This window comes from Peromyscus californicus, unplaced genomic scaffold (genome assembly GCF_007827085.1).
Source record: "Peromyscus californicus insignis strain IS unplaced genomic scaffold, ASM782708v3 Scaffold_24__1_contigs__length_46423439, whole genome shotgun sequence".
NCBI lineage: Eukaryota > Metazoa > Chordata > Mammalia > Rodentia > Cricetidae > Peromyscus > Peromyscus californicus.
The window spans coordinates 44,093,802-44,112,518 of NW_026294535.1; the positions used below are offsets into that span (position 1 = coordinate 44,093,802).

Sequence of the window (18,717 nt, forward strand, 5' to 3'; positions counted from 1 at the left end):
AGTGCTTCTCACCTGGCTGAGCTACACTCCTCTGGAGTCTTGATCCCAGTAGATGGTTCAGCTCAGATTCTGCCTCAGCACTGCAGCCCAGAGATCAGACAGCTGGAGTGTTGAGACACTCACAAGTTCAGCCCTGGAATGGGACAAAGCGCCCCCTACCCAGGACACTGAAGAGGATCACTGGGTACTGTCAGTTGGTCTGTGCAGGAATCTCAGTGGAAGGATGGACGGCTTGGGGGAAGCTCCACAGGACAGGGAGGTGTCTCTGAGGATTTCTCTTCAGCCCTGTGACTCCAGGTGAGGGAGTCACACCCAGACTCCTATTCTCACCAACTTTATCTGGAAATCCAGGGACTGATCTGGATCCTGCTGTGTTCTAGAAGCCCTTGTCAACAACAGGAGTGTGTGTTGCTGTCAGGATGAGTAAGAAGTTCAGTGGCTGTGAGGAGTGGGTTTTAACATGAATGGATGGTGCTAGGGAATTCACAGTTGAAGGGACATGTGTTCACTGGAGGAAAATGTACCATCAGGCTCCCATTGTTAACGAAGTACCAGTTTTCATTTGTGGGATGCAGCCCATTCATTCTAGGGTTTTGACGTCCCCTTGGGTACTCAGAACATTGAGAATCCCTTACTCTTTTGCCCTAAGAGAATCCTGGGGAAATTCTGACAGTTGTTGGGAAACAGGACAAGGACGAGCAAACAAGGAGCAGGACCAGGACCAGGAAAGCCATGGATAAGGGGAAGAGGAAGAGAAGGAACAGAATTAGCAGAAGGAACAGGGTTTGAATCCAAGGTGAGATTCACTAAATGAGGAGGAAGCTAAGGAGGAGCAGCAAGAGGATCGGGCTGTTCTAGGTGCTTCTCTGTGGCTGTGACACTGTTATGCTCAGATCTTGGGACCCCAAAAGACCACCATGGAGACCAAGCTTGGAGCTTGGACTTTCTGTCAGACACAGTGGTGAACCAGAGAGCCCAGAGCCTAGGCCAGGTGGGGTTTTTATCATAGCAAAGGTTGGGGTGAGGGTGTTTCCAGGCTTCAGGACACTGATTGGCTGACATTTCTCAAGGGGTGCTGAACATGTTTGGAATGTCAGGTATCTCCCCTTAGACGCAGGCCCTCCTTAGGTGGGAGTCAGTTTATGGCTTCTCCTCCATCTGGGTGTTGCCTGCCAGTAAGCCTGTCACAGAAGTAGTGTCTGGGCCTCTAAGCCGTCATGTCAGTTGTGTGGTCAAGCTGTTTTGCCTACACACACACACACACACACACACACACACACACACACAAACACAAACACACACACACACACTCACACACACACACAAACACACACAAACACACATACACACACATACAAACACACACACACCAGCAGAAGGAACATGTGAAAATACTGGTAAGCCACGGCCATGTGGCAACTTATAGATTAATAGAAATGGGTTAAGTTATAAGAGTTAGCTCGTAAGAAGCCTGAGCCAAAGGCTATAGAATTTACAATTAATATTAAGCCTCTGAGTGGTTATTTTGTAAGTGGCTGAGGGACTATGAGGCCAGGTACGACTTCAGGAACGCAGACTGTGGGACCAGGCAGGACCTGAGAAAATTTCCAACTTCAGGCCACTGACTCATGAGAGATATTTGATTACACTGTGTATACATCACTGTGATTAGTTTATAATATATAATATAATAAATAATAAATAAATAATATAATAAAAAGCTGACCAGCCAATAGCTAGGCAGGATGTGTAGGTGGGACTTCTGGGTAGAGGGAAAAGAAGAGGAATTGAATCTAGGCAGGGGAGAGAGTCCAGAAGAGAAGATAATGAAGCAGGACAAGCAGGAGGAGAGGTAAAATTCCTGAGACACATAACAAAATGTAAACTAATAGAAATGTGTTAATATAAGTTACAAGAGCTATTTAGAAACAAGCCTAAGTTCAGGCTGAGCTCACATAATTAATAGAAGTCCCCTTGTCATTAATTGTGAGCTGGCAGTACAGAGAAAGACTTGCTACATCGTACTCTTAAGGCGTGACTTACACTTCAGAGAATTGATAAGTGAAGGCCTTTGGAAACTGCCACAACCAGAAAGTGGCTTTTCTCCCCATGTCTGCTCCTCTTGCTCTCTGCCTTTTTCTTTCCACACCTTGTGGGACTTGAGACCCTCTATTTCATTTCCAGGGATGCTCCAGAAATGGAGAGTAAAGAGCAATATGGTGGGCATCCAGGTCCTGGTCTCAGGATAGGGTAGAGTATGAGGACCAGACATGAGGTGCTAACAAAGAAAGGCCTATGGATGGAGTAGTGCAGAGAATGCACTGTGTTGGAGGAATTGCTGACAGAAGCATGGTCCTTGAGAGCCACACCACCAGATGAGTCCTTACATGTTTGCACATAAAGTGGTGGAAGAAACAGGTAAGGGAAACTCGGCTTCATTCTGATGGAAGGTGCCTGTTTGATTTTAAGCTGGAACCATAGGGTTAGTTGTGCACATCTCTAGAGCCAGGAACCAGATGGAAAACTCCACACACTGCTCTAGAGCTTCTGAGTAAGGTTTTCTCGGAAATTCAGCCAGAAATCTTTGGCAACAAATAAGGGGTGCCCAAGTCCATTGTACAGCAGCTGAGCACACAGGTGAAAGATCAGCGAAGTGAGGCATGAATAAATATCAAGGGAGGCACCGGACAGGAAACAAAGTGTGGACTCCCTGCTAGAAGCCTGCATTCCTACGTGGATCCTGAGTTCCCAGTGTCGACTTTGTTCTCTGTGAATAGAGACAGGGCTCACTTTAGCACAGAGTGTATGTGCCTATTCTTCCAAGCCATGTGGCTCTACCTGGTGGCTCTGGTGGGCCTGTGGAACCTCCTGCGCTTGTTCAGGGAGAGGAAGGTGGTGAGCCATCTCCAAGACAAGCATGTCTTCATCACGGGCTGTGACTCGGGCTTTGGGAACCTGCTGGCCAGACAGCTGGACAGGAGAGGCATGAGGGTGCTGGCTGCATGTCTGACGGAAAATGGAGCTGAGGAGCTGAGGAGCAAGACATCAAACAGGCTGGAGACGGTGACCCTCGATGTCACCAAGACAGAGAGTATTGTGGCAGCCACTCAGTGGGTGAAGGAGCGTGTTGGGAACAGAGGTACCACTGAGATTCCTGTGTGTGTGTGTGTTGGTTTGTGTCTCTGTGTGAAGGAAATGCCTGTGTAGCCCTGAAAAGATTCCTCAAGAGGGTGGGGGTGGAATTGAAGTGACTACAGACTCTTCCCCTCTCCAGCATGTCAGGACTTCCTTTTCCTCCTACATTTGGTCCTTCAAGCTCTGTACTCTTGGTCAGCTGGTGTCCTGTGTCATTTCATGTCCACACTTCTGTCTGTCCTCTTCTGTCATTGTATGCAGAAAGGCTGCACTGTTGGCTGCTGGGTGCCAGGTTAGAGACAGTGAGGAGGTTGGGGCCCTGGCTCTGTGTGAAGCTGGCTGGTCATCGGTCAGATGCATCTCCAATTTCGGTACTGGACCCTGGTCTCACCTTCCACCTGGGATCCTTTATGGGAAGCCAAGGTCATTGCCATACTTAAGAGCAACACCCCACACTGGGGGAGTGCCTTAGTTCAGTCAAATGTAGGAAGGGGATTCTCTGTCTCACACACTCACTCGTACCTGCCTCTGTTCTTTCTTCTCTCCTTTTCTGTCTCCCTTTCACTGTTTGTGTGGGTATGAAAATAATCAATTAATTTTAAATTCTACTGAAAACATGGTCATTGTTCTATACACTAGAACATATCAATCCACAATTAATACACAATTTACCTTCCAGTGGAGAAAGCTAGTAACAGTGTGATCTGCACCAATTAACACCTGTGCATTCTTTCCAGTTTGAAACGGTGAACAATTTTACCATTGAAGAACATTGATTCAAATATACTATTCAAATAACTTCTGCTTTAATACAGAGTCTGCAAGCATGTTTAATTTTGGAAACAAGAAATAAAATATGTTCTTGCATATTTTTAACAAATTCTTTGTCTTTTGTTTCTGGTTTGAGGGTTGTTTTTTGTTTGTTTGTTTTTTGGTTTTTGTTGTTGTTTTTGTTTTTTGAAACAAGATTTGTCTGTGTGCTCATGGCTGTCCTGGAACATGCTCTGTAGGCCAGGCTGACCTTGAACTCACAGAGATCAACCTGCCTCTGCCTCCTGAGTGCTGGGATTAAAGAAGTGGGCCAGCATGCCTGGAAAATTTTTTTCATAAAATATATTCCCATCATGTTTTCCCTTTCCTCAGCTCCTCCCAGATACTCCCTATGTCCCTACCCACCCAATTTCATATTCATTCTCTCTCTCTCTCTCTCTCTCTCTCTCTCTCTCTCTCTCTCTCTCTCAAAAATAAAAACAAAACAAAATAAAAAACCAAAATGAAAATCAACAAATAAACAGAAACCCAAATAAACAGAAAAAGTACAGAACAAATCAACATGAAGGATCCCTAAAAATTGATACTTGGAGTTCATTTTGTGTTAGCAACTATTTCTGGGCATAAAGCTCCAATGTCACTACAGTGGAGAAAACTGTTACTCCCTTTGCCAGCAGGTATCACTTACAAATAGCTTCTTGGTTAGAGGTGGGACTATGTGTCCACTTCCCCTTCTCAGTGCTGGGTCACCGTCTGGAACCCGAGCAGGTCTTACGTATGCTGCCATAACCCCTGTGAGTTCATGTATGCCTCATCCTGTTGTGTCTGGAAGACAGTTAATTGGAGTCTTCCATCACCTCTGGCTCTAAAAATCTTCCCACTTCTTCATCTTTATGGATCCCTGAGCCTTGAGGGGAGGGCTTTGATGAAGATTTCCTTTTAGGACTGAGTGTTCCAAAGTCTCTTACTCTCTGCACATTGTCCATTCGTGTGACTCTGTGTTCACTCTCATCTATTGCAAGACTAATGTTTTGTTTTTTTTTTTTTTTTTTTTTTTGGTTTTTCGAGACAGGGTTTCTCTGTGTAGCTTTGCGCCTTTCCTGGAACTCACTTGGTAGCCCAGGCTGGCCTCGTACTCACAGAGATCCGCCTGCCTCTGCCTCCCAAGTGCTGGGATTAAAGGCGTGCGCCACCACCGCCCGGCAAGACCAATGTTTTCTGATGAGTGTTGTGCAAGGTACTGCTCATGAGTGTAGTGGTATGTATTAAGAGACATTTTACAGTATATTCCTTGAGCAGAATAATATTCTTTGGTTTTCCCAAGGCCCATGACCTATCTGGTCTGACGTTTCTGACTCCTACGCAGAGTCAGGTATGGGCTCCATCTCATAGAGTGGCCTTCAATCTAATCAGAAAGTGCTAGTTACTCCCAGGTCGTTTGTGACTCTACTGCGCAGTAGCTCTTACAGGCAGATCACAGTTGTAGGTCACAGGGTTTGTAGCTGGGTGATCCTGGTGATTGCCTTTCCCTCTGGGAGTGCACAGAGTGTCTTCTGGCACCTTGGTTGCGAATCAGTAGGGGTGAAGCTGTTGCTTGGGCACCTGCTCAACTTATCCCTGCTCGATGACATAAGTAACTATCATCTTCAGCAACATGTCCTTACTATGAGGTTGTGGAGAACAGTGAGTAGCCTTGGCAATAGCCTGTGATGGGGGTTGGGAGTATGGCTCCATGGAGACCTTTTGACCAATGGCTCAACGGGATGTAACCCATTATGGCACTGGAGGTTATATTTGGTGGCATAAGATGTCTAGGTCAGAGATCATCTCCCCATCCTATGGTGACTCCATTTAAATCCTTTCATATATGTATGTATTTTAGGAAGTTTCTATAGAATAGATTTCCATAGAGCTTCTCAAAATAAAACAAAACAAGATTAAAAAAAACCTTGATGAAAGAATATGGGTCTCTTGATGGATAAAATATGCTTTTCAGCCAAGGGTCCATATGACATATTGGGCCAACTTTTTTAAATCATCAAATGTCATGCTTAATGTCAATCAACCACTCTCCAATGCAGTCTGCACAGAAATTGATAGTGTAGATGTGGTGTTTAGTTGTAAGCCTTCCTGAGTGGATACTTGGGGATCCAGGACTTAAAGACCAAAGGGAATGAGGAAGGGCAGCCTTTGGGTGAGGGTCAAGAAAGGGCACCATCTCCCGAGATTGGGGGTGGAGCCTCAGTGCTGTTGGTGGTCAGCAAGCATTGTCTCCTCACTTTCCTGTCCCTGGGTTTTGCAAGCTTCTGAGGAGAGATGCTCAATATTGATGCTAGACCTCGCAGGAACAGCTTCATCGGAGCCATAAACACAGCACTGTATTTGAAACTAACCAGTCAGGGACACATTTGTTTGTTTCTTGACTTAGATTCACCGGGACATTAATTTTGCGCTTTCTTTCTTTTCTTTTGGATGTTCCTCCGTTGCCTCTCTTCTAGTCCTTCCTTTTTTCTGTCTTTCTTTGCCATTTGAAAGACAAAAGCAGCAGTGTGTCTTAATCAGTATTCTTTTTCTCTGGAGGGACACCACGACCATGGCAATTCTTATAAAGGAAACTGTAGCAGGAATCTTAGAAGGTCTTATTAATAAAATCAAACCCAGGTCTAGTTATTGGGGTGAATGCTGGAAGATCAGAGAGACAGAACAAGCCACAGCTAACCTCACCTCGCTGGATCCTCAGCTGATCCTGTTTCCTCAGACTAGATGCCTCTGAGTCCTCATCCAGAACGAATCTCAGCTGAACTGCTGCTGCTTGAAAGCCTGAAACTTAACCAGCCAAATGCTTCTAGTTTCTGGTCCTCACACCTTATATACCTTCCTGCTTTCTACCATCACTCCCTGGGATTAAAGGCATGAGTCACCATGCTTGGCTGTATCCTTGAACAGATAGATTTCTGCCTCTGAAATGCTAGGATTAAAGGCATGTGCTACCACTGCCTATGCTAAGTATCTAGTGGCTTTTCTGTTCTCTGACCCCAGATAAGTTTATTAGGGTACACAATATTTTGGGGAACACAATACCACCACAGGTAACCATTTATTTGGGGCTGGCTTGCTATTTCAGAGGTTTAGTCTATTATCAGCATGGCGAGTAGGTAGCCTAGGGGCACACAGGCAGACATGGTGCAGGAGAAGGAGCTGGGAGTTCAACATCCAGATCAGTTCCACATACATCATTCCAGAAAGCAGGAAGAGTGAGACTCTGGTCTGGCTTGAGCTTTTGAAACCCCATAGGCATCCCCAGTGACACACTACCTCTAACAAGGCCACACCCATGCCCACATAGCCACACCTCCTAATCCCTTTCAAGTAGTACTGTTCTTCAATGACCAAGCTTTCAAATCTATGAGCCTAAGGGTCACAAGTGAAAGAATAAAATGTCTTCAAGGATGAAAATAATGTGTAAAACACAATCATAGTTTTATGATCTCTAGATACACAGAGGCACACTATGTTTTCAAAATCTGTTCTTAAAACTAACAAGTGAGAAATTATTTTTTCTTGCTTCTCATTAAGGATTGGGGCCATGAAGCCTTCAAGGAGAAGGGTACCCATGCTGTGAGCCTAGAGTCTCTAGGATGGGGTTCCCAGCCCATATGATAACATACTCTTCTTCATTGTTTCCTACTTTCCAGTATACACTTGTCTAAGTGGTCCTACCTGTTTGAATATATATTTCATCCAGAACTATACCTATTTTATGTGACTCTCTCTTCTTCCTACTTTCTCCAGGACTTTGGGGCTTGGTCAACAACGCTGGTATCTTCATCGCCTCAAGTCCCAATGAGTGGCTGACCAAGCAGGACTTTGCAACGGTACTGGATGTGAACCTGTTGGGCATGATCGAGGTGACCCTGAACATGCTGCCCTTAGTGAGGAAGGCAAGGGGCCGTGTGGTCAACGTCTCCAGCGTCATGGGCCGCGTGTCTCTCTTTGGTGGTGGTTACTGCATTTCCAAGTATGGTGTAGAGGCCTTCTCAGACACTCTCAGGTATTGGACAGGGATGTGGGTACCTGAGGGAAGTTATGGCAGGGGTTTATTTAATCATGGCCTTTAGTATCCCATGATGAAGAAGATACTCTCTGTTTTAGGGACTCTCTCATCTTCTCTTCATTGAATTATCCATTCACAAGTGCATTTCCAAGTCTCTATAGAGGGCAGGACTGGGACCTGAGTTCATCTTGTCCTATCATATTTGGGGGAGGAAACTGGGGGACATTACTGAGGTAAAATAGCATCTTTGAGTATATTGGATCAAGAATCCAGCCCCATGAGTTCTATGATGAAAAAAATGTTTTTGAGTGGGGCTGAACATCTCATTCAAATTGAGAGATAGATATCAGGTACCTGTAGAGTCCACAATCAGCACGTTCCAGCAAACAGATATGTTTTGATCCTGAACTAAAGACTATGGCAACCTAGAGAGTGAGAGAGGAGAGAGAGGAACTGTGCCCTTCCCTTGGAGGGGCCATGGCCCAGTCTGCTGTGGTGCTCATGGTCGTCCTCAGATTTCTCAGGGTCCTGTAGCAGGATTGGGCTGCAGCAGAATAAAGGTTGAACATAGACACCTGGAACCTGTATGTGTAGGTGGACTCTCCTTGGGGAAAGGACAAAACAGATATAGAAAGAGGATGGTCACCAGGTTGGTTGATGTAGACTTGTGGAGAGCCTGAGGGCACTGGACAGTATTTATCGTGCTGTCGGCGATACAACCCTTCAAAGCAATGGAATCAGAAAAGCCTCTTGGGGCAGGCACATCGCTGGGTGCAGGGAACAGGGACGCTGTGAATGTGAGGAAGTGGCAGGCATGGCCGTGCTCTCTGAAGACACCTGCAGGAACAAAGTGAGAGATGTCCTCAGTGCTTCCTGGGACAGTGGGGTGGCCTGAGACTTGGGAATGAGGTGGAGGTGACTCGGGCAAGATGGTGACCCTTTGCATCTGCAGCACATGGAGAGAGGTCTTAATGGTGTCATAGAACAGAAGGCCTAGTTTTAGGCCAGTGAGCTACACACACCAAACACTTAGTGTGACATTCCAAAGCACAGAGGCAATGCCCTCACCACAGTTTCATCCCCATCTGCTGCCCAACCCAGATCCACAACTGTGACCTCTCCTCACCACAGGCTCATGTTGGCATGTCACTGTACTCTTATTGTGAGTTCTTTTACAGAAAATCATCTGAAGTTCTTGATGTCTGTCTGTCTTGCAGGAGGGAGCTCTCCTATTTTGGGGTGAAGGTGGCTGTTATAGAGCCCGGTTTCTTCAAGACTGCTGTGAGCAGCAGTGACAAACTATCATCAAATACAAAGATGGTGTGGGACCAGGCCAGCTCAGAGGTCAAAGAGATCTATGGCGAGAACTTCCTGGCATCAAGTAAGTGAGCTGTGAAGACCCAAAAATGTCTAATTTTGAATCCATAGTCTCCTGTTCATTTTGCCAGTACTCACACATTGCTCTCACTCTTCAAAGAAATTAGATCCATTTTCCTGTGGTAGGTGTGTATATTGTCAGAAAGATCTTGACTTTGAGAAGATGGTGCTCTGTTCCTTCTGAGCCTCTCATCATCATGAAGCTGTGAGTGAGGTCAGGGACAGGAGGAGGAGGAGTGAGACAGCACTTTCCATGAGCTGAGACAAAGATGCCCAGAGTGCCCAGTTCTTCCTTGAAGCTGGGTCGTGGTCCCCCTGAGGACCTGGGACAGGCTAGACTTGGCCATGGCTTCTGATGTGGGATCCTGGGGTCTAGAGAAACTTTCCTCTAACTTGGTCTAGATCAGGAGAGGTGCAGGTCAACACCAGCTCAATCACTTCTCATTCTGCACAGAACTGTCAATGCTAAAGTCATTGGACCAAAGGAGCAATGAGGACCTCTCCTTGGTGACGGACTGCATGGAGCATGCGCTGACTTCCTGTCACCCTCGCACTCGATACTCAGCTGGTTGGGATGCCAAGCTCTTCTATCTCCCCATGAGCTACCTGCCCACCTTCCTTGCGGATGCCATGGTCTACTGGACATCCATAAAGCCTGACAAAGCTCTGTGAAGCCTACATCTGTTTCTGCAGTTGGGGGTATGTGAGTGTAGTGTGAGGGAGAAGATCCTCAGGAGGAGAAGATTCCTGGGATCAGTACAACCTTTTCATTGGGATGGGAATCCACAGGGGCCTGTTTTCTTTCCTTGGTATGAATATAGTGGACATAGAGTCACAGGAAAAACTACTATGTATAAACAATGATTCTGATTTTGGATGAAAATAGAAAGTGAACTTCCATGTCTCAGGGTCATCCATTTTACTTATCTTATCTTTAAACATTTGTTTTTCTATTTGTCTATGCATGTGTGTTTGTACTCCATGGGTGTAATAGTACCCGTATTGAACAGGTTATTGTGTCCCGTAGAACAGGAGTTACAGGCAGTTGTGAGCTCCCTAACTGTGGACTTGGCAACACAATTTGGGTTCTCTAAAAGAAGAAAATGCTCTACCAGCTGTCCATATCTAAGTTTTTTAAAGTATATTTTCAGTTAGTTAGTTAGTTTGAGACAAGATCTCACTATGTCACACAGGTACATCAAGACCTTCTGAATTCTAACCTTGTTTCAGCACATCTGTCTTTGGTCTGAAACTCTGTAGAAAGGACAGACACACAGACGCATGTACAGAAAAGCTGGCATCCAGTGGCCTGCGTGTGCCCTGATGGATCCTCAGCTCCTTCCACTGGGACCTGCCTCCTCAGCATGTCTGTTATGGACAGCAAAGGGGAAGGGGCGGACTAGTCTGTAGGAGGACTGAAGGCAGCAGTCTCAGGCTGTAAACACCCAGGAAGATGCAGTGGCTAGTTTTCTCCACACTGTTCACTTATCCATAAACACCCGAACTTGTACCAGAGAAAGAAGGCTTTGCCAATTCTGACCCTGATTCATGTAGGGAAAGGCTTTGCCAATTTGCCATGGGTCTGAGACCTTGGTCCTTGTGATGGCAGTTCCCAGGTCCACAGAACACACTCACTCAGGGCCCACTCAGGGCTTCCTCCTCCTCTGTATTGCTTCATCCTTTCCGATGCTGGGATTATGAAGGTGTGCCACCAAGCCATGCTGTTATTTTATATTTAATCAATACATACAAACACTATTATTACACATGATAATAGAATAGCATGTAATAGTTCAAGCAATTCATCATAAAACTCACAATGAGTGTTGATTCCAACATCGGATTACTGAAGGACCAGGGTGTCCAAGATGTAAAGGAGCTAAGAGTCTCCAAATGCTCCTGTGTGGTTCATTCAGGTCAGCCCATGATCTCCTTGGAAAGAGAACAAGACAGCACATGGTGGGTCACTCCCGCAATGTTAGCATTCTGCAAAGTTGAACAGGAGAATCTTTGTGAGTGGAAGGCAGGCCTGAATCTGAAGCCTCCTGGATTTACACTCCCTGTACACACACAAATACACACACACACACACACACACACACACCACACACACACACACACACACACACAGAGTGAGAGAGAGAGAAACAGAGAGACACAGAGACAGAGAGATAGAGAGACAGACAGACACAGTTTACACAAATACCTCTACACACAAATCACATTCTAGAAATATCAAAGAATTTCTCTTGTAGTCTGTGAGGAAGCTGATCAGGAGGGTTGCACCATCTGAGAAGTTCTTTCTGGAGCATCATGGAAGTATAAGTGTGAAAGTTGTTGCCCCCCATACTGGGCTTCACTAGGGGAAGGGGCAGGGCCAGCATCTAGGACAGATCTTTGGCTCTAAGCATGGGTAATGGTCAAGGGCTTCACGATGTGACTGAGCAAAATGTATTTGGAAGGAAGTGTCCTGTAAAGTGGTTCATGTCCATGTGCTACACGCTTGGAGGATCCAGCTTTCCTCCTTCTTCCAGACTTCTTCGGTGAGTGAAGACTGGTGTCTACTCAGGGGAACCTATGAAGGCCTCTTCAGATGCCACCAGAGTCTGTCTCACTCAATCCCTTTGCTGAGGATTGCGCTATATATGCCCCAAACTCATGTCTTACTCATTCCCTGCATGAGGAGTACATTGTAGAAACTCAGGTCTCAACCCTAGATCCTCAGCCATTAGAACATGATATTCCTTCATTTCTGAGTCCCCAGTTAAGACTGAACAAGGGCTGCATGTGGACAGAACAGGAAAAAGGCTTCCACAGTGGGCCTGTTTCCACCCTTTGCATCACTGATTGTAGACTCCATCCCTCCCCTCCCTGCATGCAGAAGAAAGAGTGGGGTGGGTGGGGATACCCTGGCCTTCACTGGAGAAGTGCTTCCCACCTGGCTGAGCTACACTCCTCTGGAGTCTTGATCCCAGTAGATGGTTCAGCTCAGATTCTGCCTCAGCACTGCAGCCCAGAGATCAGACAGCTGGAGTGTTGAGACACTCACAAGTTCAGCCCTGAAATGGGACAAAGCGCCCCCTACCCAGGACACTGAAGAGGATCACTGGGCACTGTCAGTTGGTCTGTGCAGGAATCTCAGTGGAAGGATGGATGGGCTGGGGAAGGTTCACAGGACAGGGAGGTGTCTCTGAGGATTCCTCTTCAGCCCTGTGACTCCAGGTGAGGGAGCCACACCCAGACTCCTATTCTCACCAACTTTATCTGGAAATCCAGGGACTGATCTGGATCCTGCTGTGTTCTAGAAGCCCTTGTCAACAACAGGAGTGTGTGTTGCTGTCAGGATGAGTAAGAAGGGTCAGCAGGTGTGAGGAGTGGGTTTTAACATGAATGGATGGTGCTAGGGAATTCACAGTTGCAGGGACATGGGTTCACTGGGGGAAAATGTACCATCAGGCTCCCTTTGTTAAGGAAGTACCAGTTTTCATTTGTGGGATGCAGCCCATTCATTCTAGGGTTTTGAGGTCCCCTTGGGTACTCAGAACATTGAGAATCCCTTACTCTTTTGCCCTAATGAGCATCTTAGGGAAATTCTGACAGCTGTTGGGAAGCAGGACAAGGACCAGCAAACAAGGAGCAGGACCAGGACCAGGAAACCATGGATAAGGGGAAGAGGAAGAGAAGGAACAGAATTAGCAGAAGGAACAGGATTTGAATCCATAGTGAGATTCACTAAATGAGGAGGAAGCTAAGGAGGAGCAGGAAGAGGATCGGGCTGTCGTAGGTGCTTCTCTGCGGTTGTGACACTGTTATGCTCAGATCTTGGGACCCCAAAAGACAACCATGGAGACCAAATCCCATATGTAAATGCAAAGAGCCTTTTTTTGCAAGCTCAGAGCTTGGACTTTCTGTCAGACACAGTGGTGAATCATAGAGCCCAGAGCCTAGGCCAGGTGGGGTTTTTATCATAACAAAGGTTGGGGTGAGGGTGTTTCCAGGGTTCAGGACACTGATTGGCTGACATTTGTTTAGGAGTGCTGAACATGTTTGGAATGTCAGGTATCTCCCCTTAGGCGCAGGCCCTCCTTGGGTCGGAGTCAGTTTATGGCTTCTCCTCCATCTGGGTGTTGCCTGCCAGTAAGCCTGTCACAGAAGTTGTGTCTGGACCTCTAAGCCGTCATGTCAGTTGTGTGGTCAAGCTGTTTTGCCTACACACACACACACACACACACACACACACACACACATACACTCACTCATACTATACAGACTAAAAGAATCTTGGGAAGGAAAGGCCTTATTTGGCTTATACTTCCAGGCCACAGTCCATGACTGAAGAAAGCCAAGGCAGGAACTCAGTGCTGGAGTCTAGAGGAAGGAGACTGAGACAGAGACCATGCCAGACGCTTCTCACTGGTTTACTCTCCATGGCAGGCTCAGCTTTGCTTTTCACACACCTCAGGACCACATACCCAAGGGTGGCACCTCCCGCTGTGGGACAGACCCTCCCACATTCATCACTATTAAAGGAAAAGCCCTTAGACATACCTGCAGACCAATCTGATGAGGAGATTCCACAGTTTGGTTCCTCTTCCCAGATGTCCTTAGCCTGTGTCAGGTTGATGAAAATATCCAGCACAATTGACCCACTGACATTGTGACACACACTATATCAGTATTAGACTACAACCTTTCCTTTTTTGTGGTTAATTTTCAGATCTCATGCTAATATCATGGTGTAAAACAGTATGACTTTGATGTCTCACATTCTCCAAAATATTAAAACCCCTTAAAAGTTCAAAGTCTTTTTAAAACATACAAAGTCTAGTCACTGTGGGTTTCTGAAAAATCAAAACAATTAAATATTTTCTTGGTCCAAAAGGGAAGAAACACCTTGTATAAAAACAATGACACAAGCAGGGCAGTGGTGGCACACACCTTTAATCCCAGGACTCGGGAGGCAGAGGCAGGTGGATATCTGGGAGTTCGAGGTCAGCCTGGTCTACAGATCGAGATTCAGGAAAGTTGCAAGGCTACACAGAGAAACCCTGTCTCGAAAAAAATGAAAAAAAGAAAAAAAAAAGGACCCTTAATCAAAATGAAGTTCCAGCAGTGCAGATCTCAATCCTGTAGATCAACGTCTGACATCTGGGGCTCCCTCAGGATCTTCTGGCCTCCAAACCCTCGAGCCTCTCCAGGTCTCCAGCTCTGCCATCCTCAGTGCACACAGTTTGTCTCATGTCTGATGTCTCAGGCCTGCTCCACTCCATTCCTGCTGCTGTCTTAGGTCCCCCAGGGCTAGAATCTCAACTATCCTGCTGTCTCCATGCCAGCTGAGGCTACACCTTCACCAGTGGTCTCTTCTGGTCTCTCCCAGTGCCCAGCCTCAGCTGCTCTCCATGACCTCTTCAGCCCCACAGCTCTCATGCTGCCAATACTACAATCATGGGTGATACTCAAACACTGCCGAGTTCATCTGTGAATGTAGGATGCAGAGTTGGTCCTCTCTGCACCATGGATAGCCAGTGTGTGCTGAACCTGAGGAAGTACTTCCCAGATTTTAACGCAGTGATGCTGGAAGAATGACTATAGAGCCATAGGAGCCAAGGAAATCACAAGAAAACCCACAAAATCGACTAACCTGGGCTTAAAGGGGCTCACAGAGACTGAACCAACAATCAGGGAGTCTGCATGGGTCTGACCTAAGCCCTCTGCAGGTATGTTATTGTTGTGTAGTTCGCTCTTCTTGGGGGACTCCTAAGAGCAGAAGCAGGGGCTGCCTCTGACTCTTTGACTGCTTTGGGGACCCTTTTCCTCCTACTGGGTTGACTTGTCCAAACATAATATGAAGGGAAGTGTCTAGTCTTATGGCAACTTGATAAGTCATGTTTGGTTGATATCCCTGGGAGGGCTGCCTTTTGAAGAGGAGGAGTGGATGGGGACTGTAGAGGAGGGGGAGCTGGAGGGAAGGAGGGAGAGTATGCAATATACTAGAGTGGAATAAATTTGAAAATTAAAAAGAGAAGGATACGGTTAACAATGCAGATAGTAGAGGGCCAGGCTTGTGAAGTTCAGAGGGATGAAATTCCTCCATCAGGTGGTATATCTGACATTTTTATTAAGAATCATAGAAAGTGAAAATTTTGCTTTACTGTGACCTTGGATGCTGGTCATCTGGGGCTGAAGAATCAACTGTGGTCCATTAGAAACCAGGAACACTGAGATAAAATCTGGGAATTTATTCTTCAGTTTCAGCACACACTGGCTATCCATGGTGCAGAGAGGATCAACTCTTCATCCTACATTCACAGATGAACTCAGCAGTGTTTGAGTATCACCCATGATTGTAGTATTGGCAGCATGAGAGCTGTGGGGTTGAAGAGGTCATGGAGAGCAGCTGAGACTGGGCACTGGGAGAGACCAGAAGAGACCACTGGTGAAGGTGTAGCCTCAGCTGGCATGGAGACAGCAGGATAGTTGAGATTCTAGCCCTGGGGGACCTAAGACAGCAGCAGGAATGGAGTGGAGCAGGCCAGAGACATCACACATGAGACAAACTGTGTGCACTGAGGATGGCAGAGCTGGAGACCTGCAGATGTTCGAGGGTTTGGAGGCCACAAGATCCTGAGGGAGCCCCAGATGTCAGACGTTGTTCTACAGGATTGAGATCTGCTCTGCTGGAACTTCATTTTGATTAAGGGTCCTTGTTTTTGTACAGGGAGGTTCTTCTCTTTCGGAAAAAGAAAATATTTAATTGTTTTGATTTTTCAGAAACCCACAGTGACTAGACTTTTATGTTTTAAAAAGACTTGGAACTTTTAAGGGTTTTTAATATTTTAGAGAGTGTGAGACACCAAAGCCACACTGTGTTTTATAGCATGAGATCAGAGAATAAACAACAAAGAGGAAAGGTTGTAGTCTAATACTGATATATTGTGTGTCACAATGTCAGTGGGTCCATTGTGCTGGTTGCTTTCATCAACCTGACACAGGCTAAGGACATCTGGGAAGAGGAACCAAACTGTGGAATCTCCTCATCAGATTGGTCTGCAGGTATGTCTAAGGGCTTTTCCTTTAATAGTGACGGATGTGGAAGGGTCTGTCCCACAGCGGGAGGTGCCACCCTTGGGTATGTGGTCCTGAGGTGTGTGAAAAGCAAAGCTGAGCCTGCCATGGAGAGCAAACCCGTGAGACGCGTCTGGCATGGTCTCTGTCTCAGTCTCCTTCCTCTAGACTCCAGCACTGAGTTCCTGCCTTGGCTTTCTTCAGTCATGGACTGTGCCCTGGAAGTATAAGTCATATAAGGCCTTTTCTCTCCAAGATTCTTTTAGTCTGTGCTGTATTGTGTGTGTGTGTGTGTGTGTGTGTGTGTGTGTGTGTGTGTGTGTGTGTGTGTGTAGGCAAAACAGCTTGACCACACAACTGACATGACGGCTTAGAAGTCCAGACACAACTTCTGTGACAGGCTTACTGGCAGGCAACACCCAGATGGAGGAGAAGCCATAAACTGACTCCGACCCAAGGAGGGCCTGCGCCTAAGGGGAGATACCTGACATTCCAAACATGTTCAGCACCCTTTGAGAAATGTCAGCCAATCAGTGTCCTGAAGCCTGGAAACACCCTCACCCCAACCTCTGCTATGATAAAAACCCCACCTGGCCTAGGCTCTGGGCTCTCTGGTTCACCACTGTGTCTGACAGAAAGTCCAAGCTCTGAGCTTGCAAATAAAGGCTCTTTGGTTTTACATATGGGATTTGGTCTCCATGGTGGTCTTTTGGGGTCCCAAGATCTGAGCATAACAGTGTCACAGCCACAGAGCAGCACCTAGGACAGCCCGATCCTCTTCCTGCTCCTCCTTAGCTTCCTCCTCATTTAGTGAATCTCACTATGGATTCAAATCCTGTTCCTTCTGCTAATTCTGTTCCTTCTCTTCCTCTTCCCCTTATCCATGACTTTCCTGGTCCTGGTCCTGCTCCTTGTTTGCTGGTCCTTGTCCTGCTTCCCAACAGCTGTCAGAATTTCCCTAAGATGCTCATTAGGGCAAAAGAGTAAGGGATTCTCAATGTTCTGAGTACCCAAGGGGACCTCAAAACCCTAGAATGAGTGGGCTGCATCCCACAAAGTGAACACTGGGACTTCGTTAACAATGGGAACCTGATGGTACATTTTCCCCCAGTGAACACATGTTCTTTCAACTGTGAATTCCTTAGCACCATCCATTCATGTTAAAACTGATTCCTCACACCCACTGAACTTCTTACTCATCCTGACAGCAACACACACTCCTGTTGTTGACAAGGGCTTCTAGAACACAGCAGGATCCAGATCAGTTCCTGGAACTTCCAGGAAAAGTCAGTGAGAATAGGAGTCTGGGTGTGACTCCCTCACCTGGAGTCACAGATCTGAAGAGGAATCCTCAGAGACACCTCCCTGTCCTGTGGGGCTTCCCCCAGCCCATCCATCCTTCCACTGAGATTCCTGCACAGACCAACTGACAGTGCCCAGTGATCCTCTTCAGTGTCCTGGGTAGGGGGCTCTTTGTCCCATTCCAGGGCTGAACTTGTGAGTGTCTCAACACTCCAGCTGTCTGATCTCTGGGCTGCAGTGCTGAGGCAGAATCTGAGCTGAACCATCTACTGGGATCAAGACTCCAGAGGAGTGTAGCTCAGCCAGGTGGGAAGCACTTCTCCAGTGAAGGCCAGGGCATCCCCACCCACCCCACTCTTTCTTCTGCATGCAGGGAGGGGAGGGATGGAGTCTACAATCAGTGATGCAAAAGGTGGAAACAGGCCCACTGTGGAAGCCTTTTTCCTGTTCTGTCCACATGCAGCCCTTGTTCAGTCTTAACTGGGGACTCAGAAATGAAGGAATATCATGTTCTAATGGCTGAGGATCTAGGGTTGAGACCTGAGTTTCTACAATGTACTCCTCATGCAGGGAATGAGTAAGACATGAGTTTGGGGCATATATAGTGTAATCCTCTGCAAAGGGATTGAGTGAGACAGACTCTGGTGGCATCTGAAGAGGCCCTCATAGGTTCCCCTGAGTAGACACCAGTCTTCACTCACCAAAGAAGTCTGGAAGAAAGAGGAAAGCTGGATCCTCCAAGCGTGTAGCACATGGACGTGGACACTTCCTTCCAATTGCACTTTGTTCAATCACATCATGAAGCCCTTGACCACTCACCAAGCTTATGCCCAGGGTCTGTCCTTGGTGCTGGCCCTTCCCTTTCCCCTAGAGGAGCCCAGCATAGGGGGCAACAACTTTCACACTTATACTTCCATGATGCTCCAGAAAGAACTTCTCAGATGGTGCAACCCACCTGATCAGCTTCCTCACAGACTACAAGAGAAATTCTTTGGTATTTCTAGAATGTGTTT

General features: G+C 46.7%; 1 protein-coding gene across 1 annotated transcript; it reads left to right on the forward strand.

Moving 5' to 3' along the window:
* The first annotated feature begins 2,826 nt into the window (after nt 1-2,826).
* Nucleotides 2,827-10,009, forward strand: LOC128120032 (retinol dehydrogenase 16-like). Its single transcript, XM_052753785.1, has 4 exons — nt 2,827-3,139; nt 7,699-7,957; nt 9,178-9,341; nt 9,792-10,009. The coding sequence occupies exons 1-4, from the start codon at nt 2,827-2,829 to the stop codon at nt 10,007-10,009; spliced, it is 954 nt and encodes a 317-aa protein (XP_052609745.1).
* The last annotated feature ends 8,708 nt before the right edge of the window (nt 10,010-18,717 follow it).

Coding starts and splice junctions, on each gene's coding strand:
- LOC128120032 (XM_052753785.1), top strand. CDS start 2,827: ATGTGGCTCTACCTGGTGGCTCTGGTGGGCCTGTGGAACCTCCTGCGC. Junction 3,140..7,698: donor GGAGCGTGTTGGGAACAGAG/GTACCACTGAGA, acceptor TACTTTCTCCAG/GACTTTGGGGCTTGGTCAAC. Junction 9,342..9,791: donor CGAGAACTTCCTGGCATCAA/GTAAGTGAGCTG, acceptor CATTCTGCACAG/AACTGTCAATGCTAAAGTCA.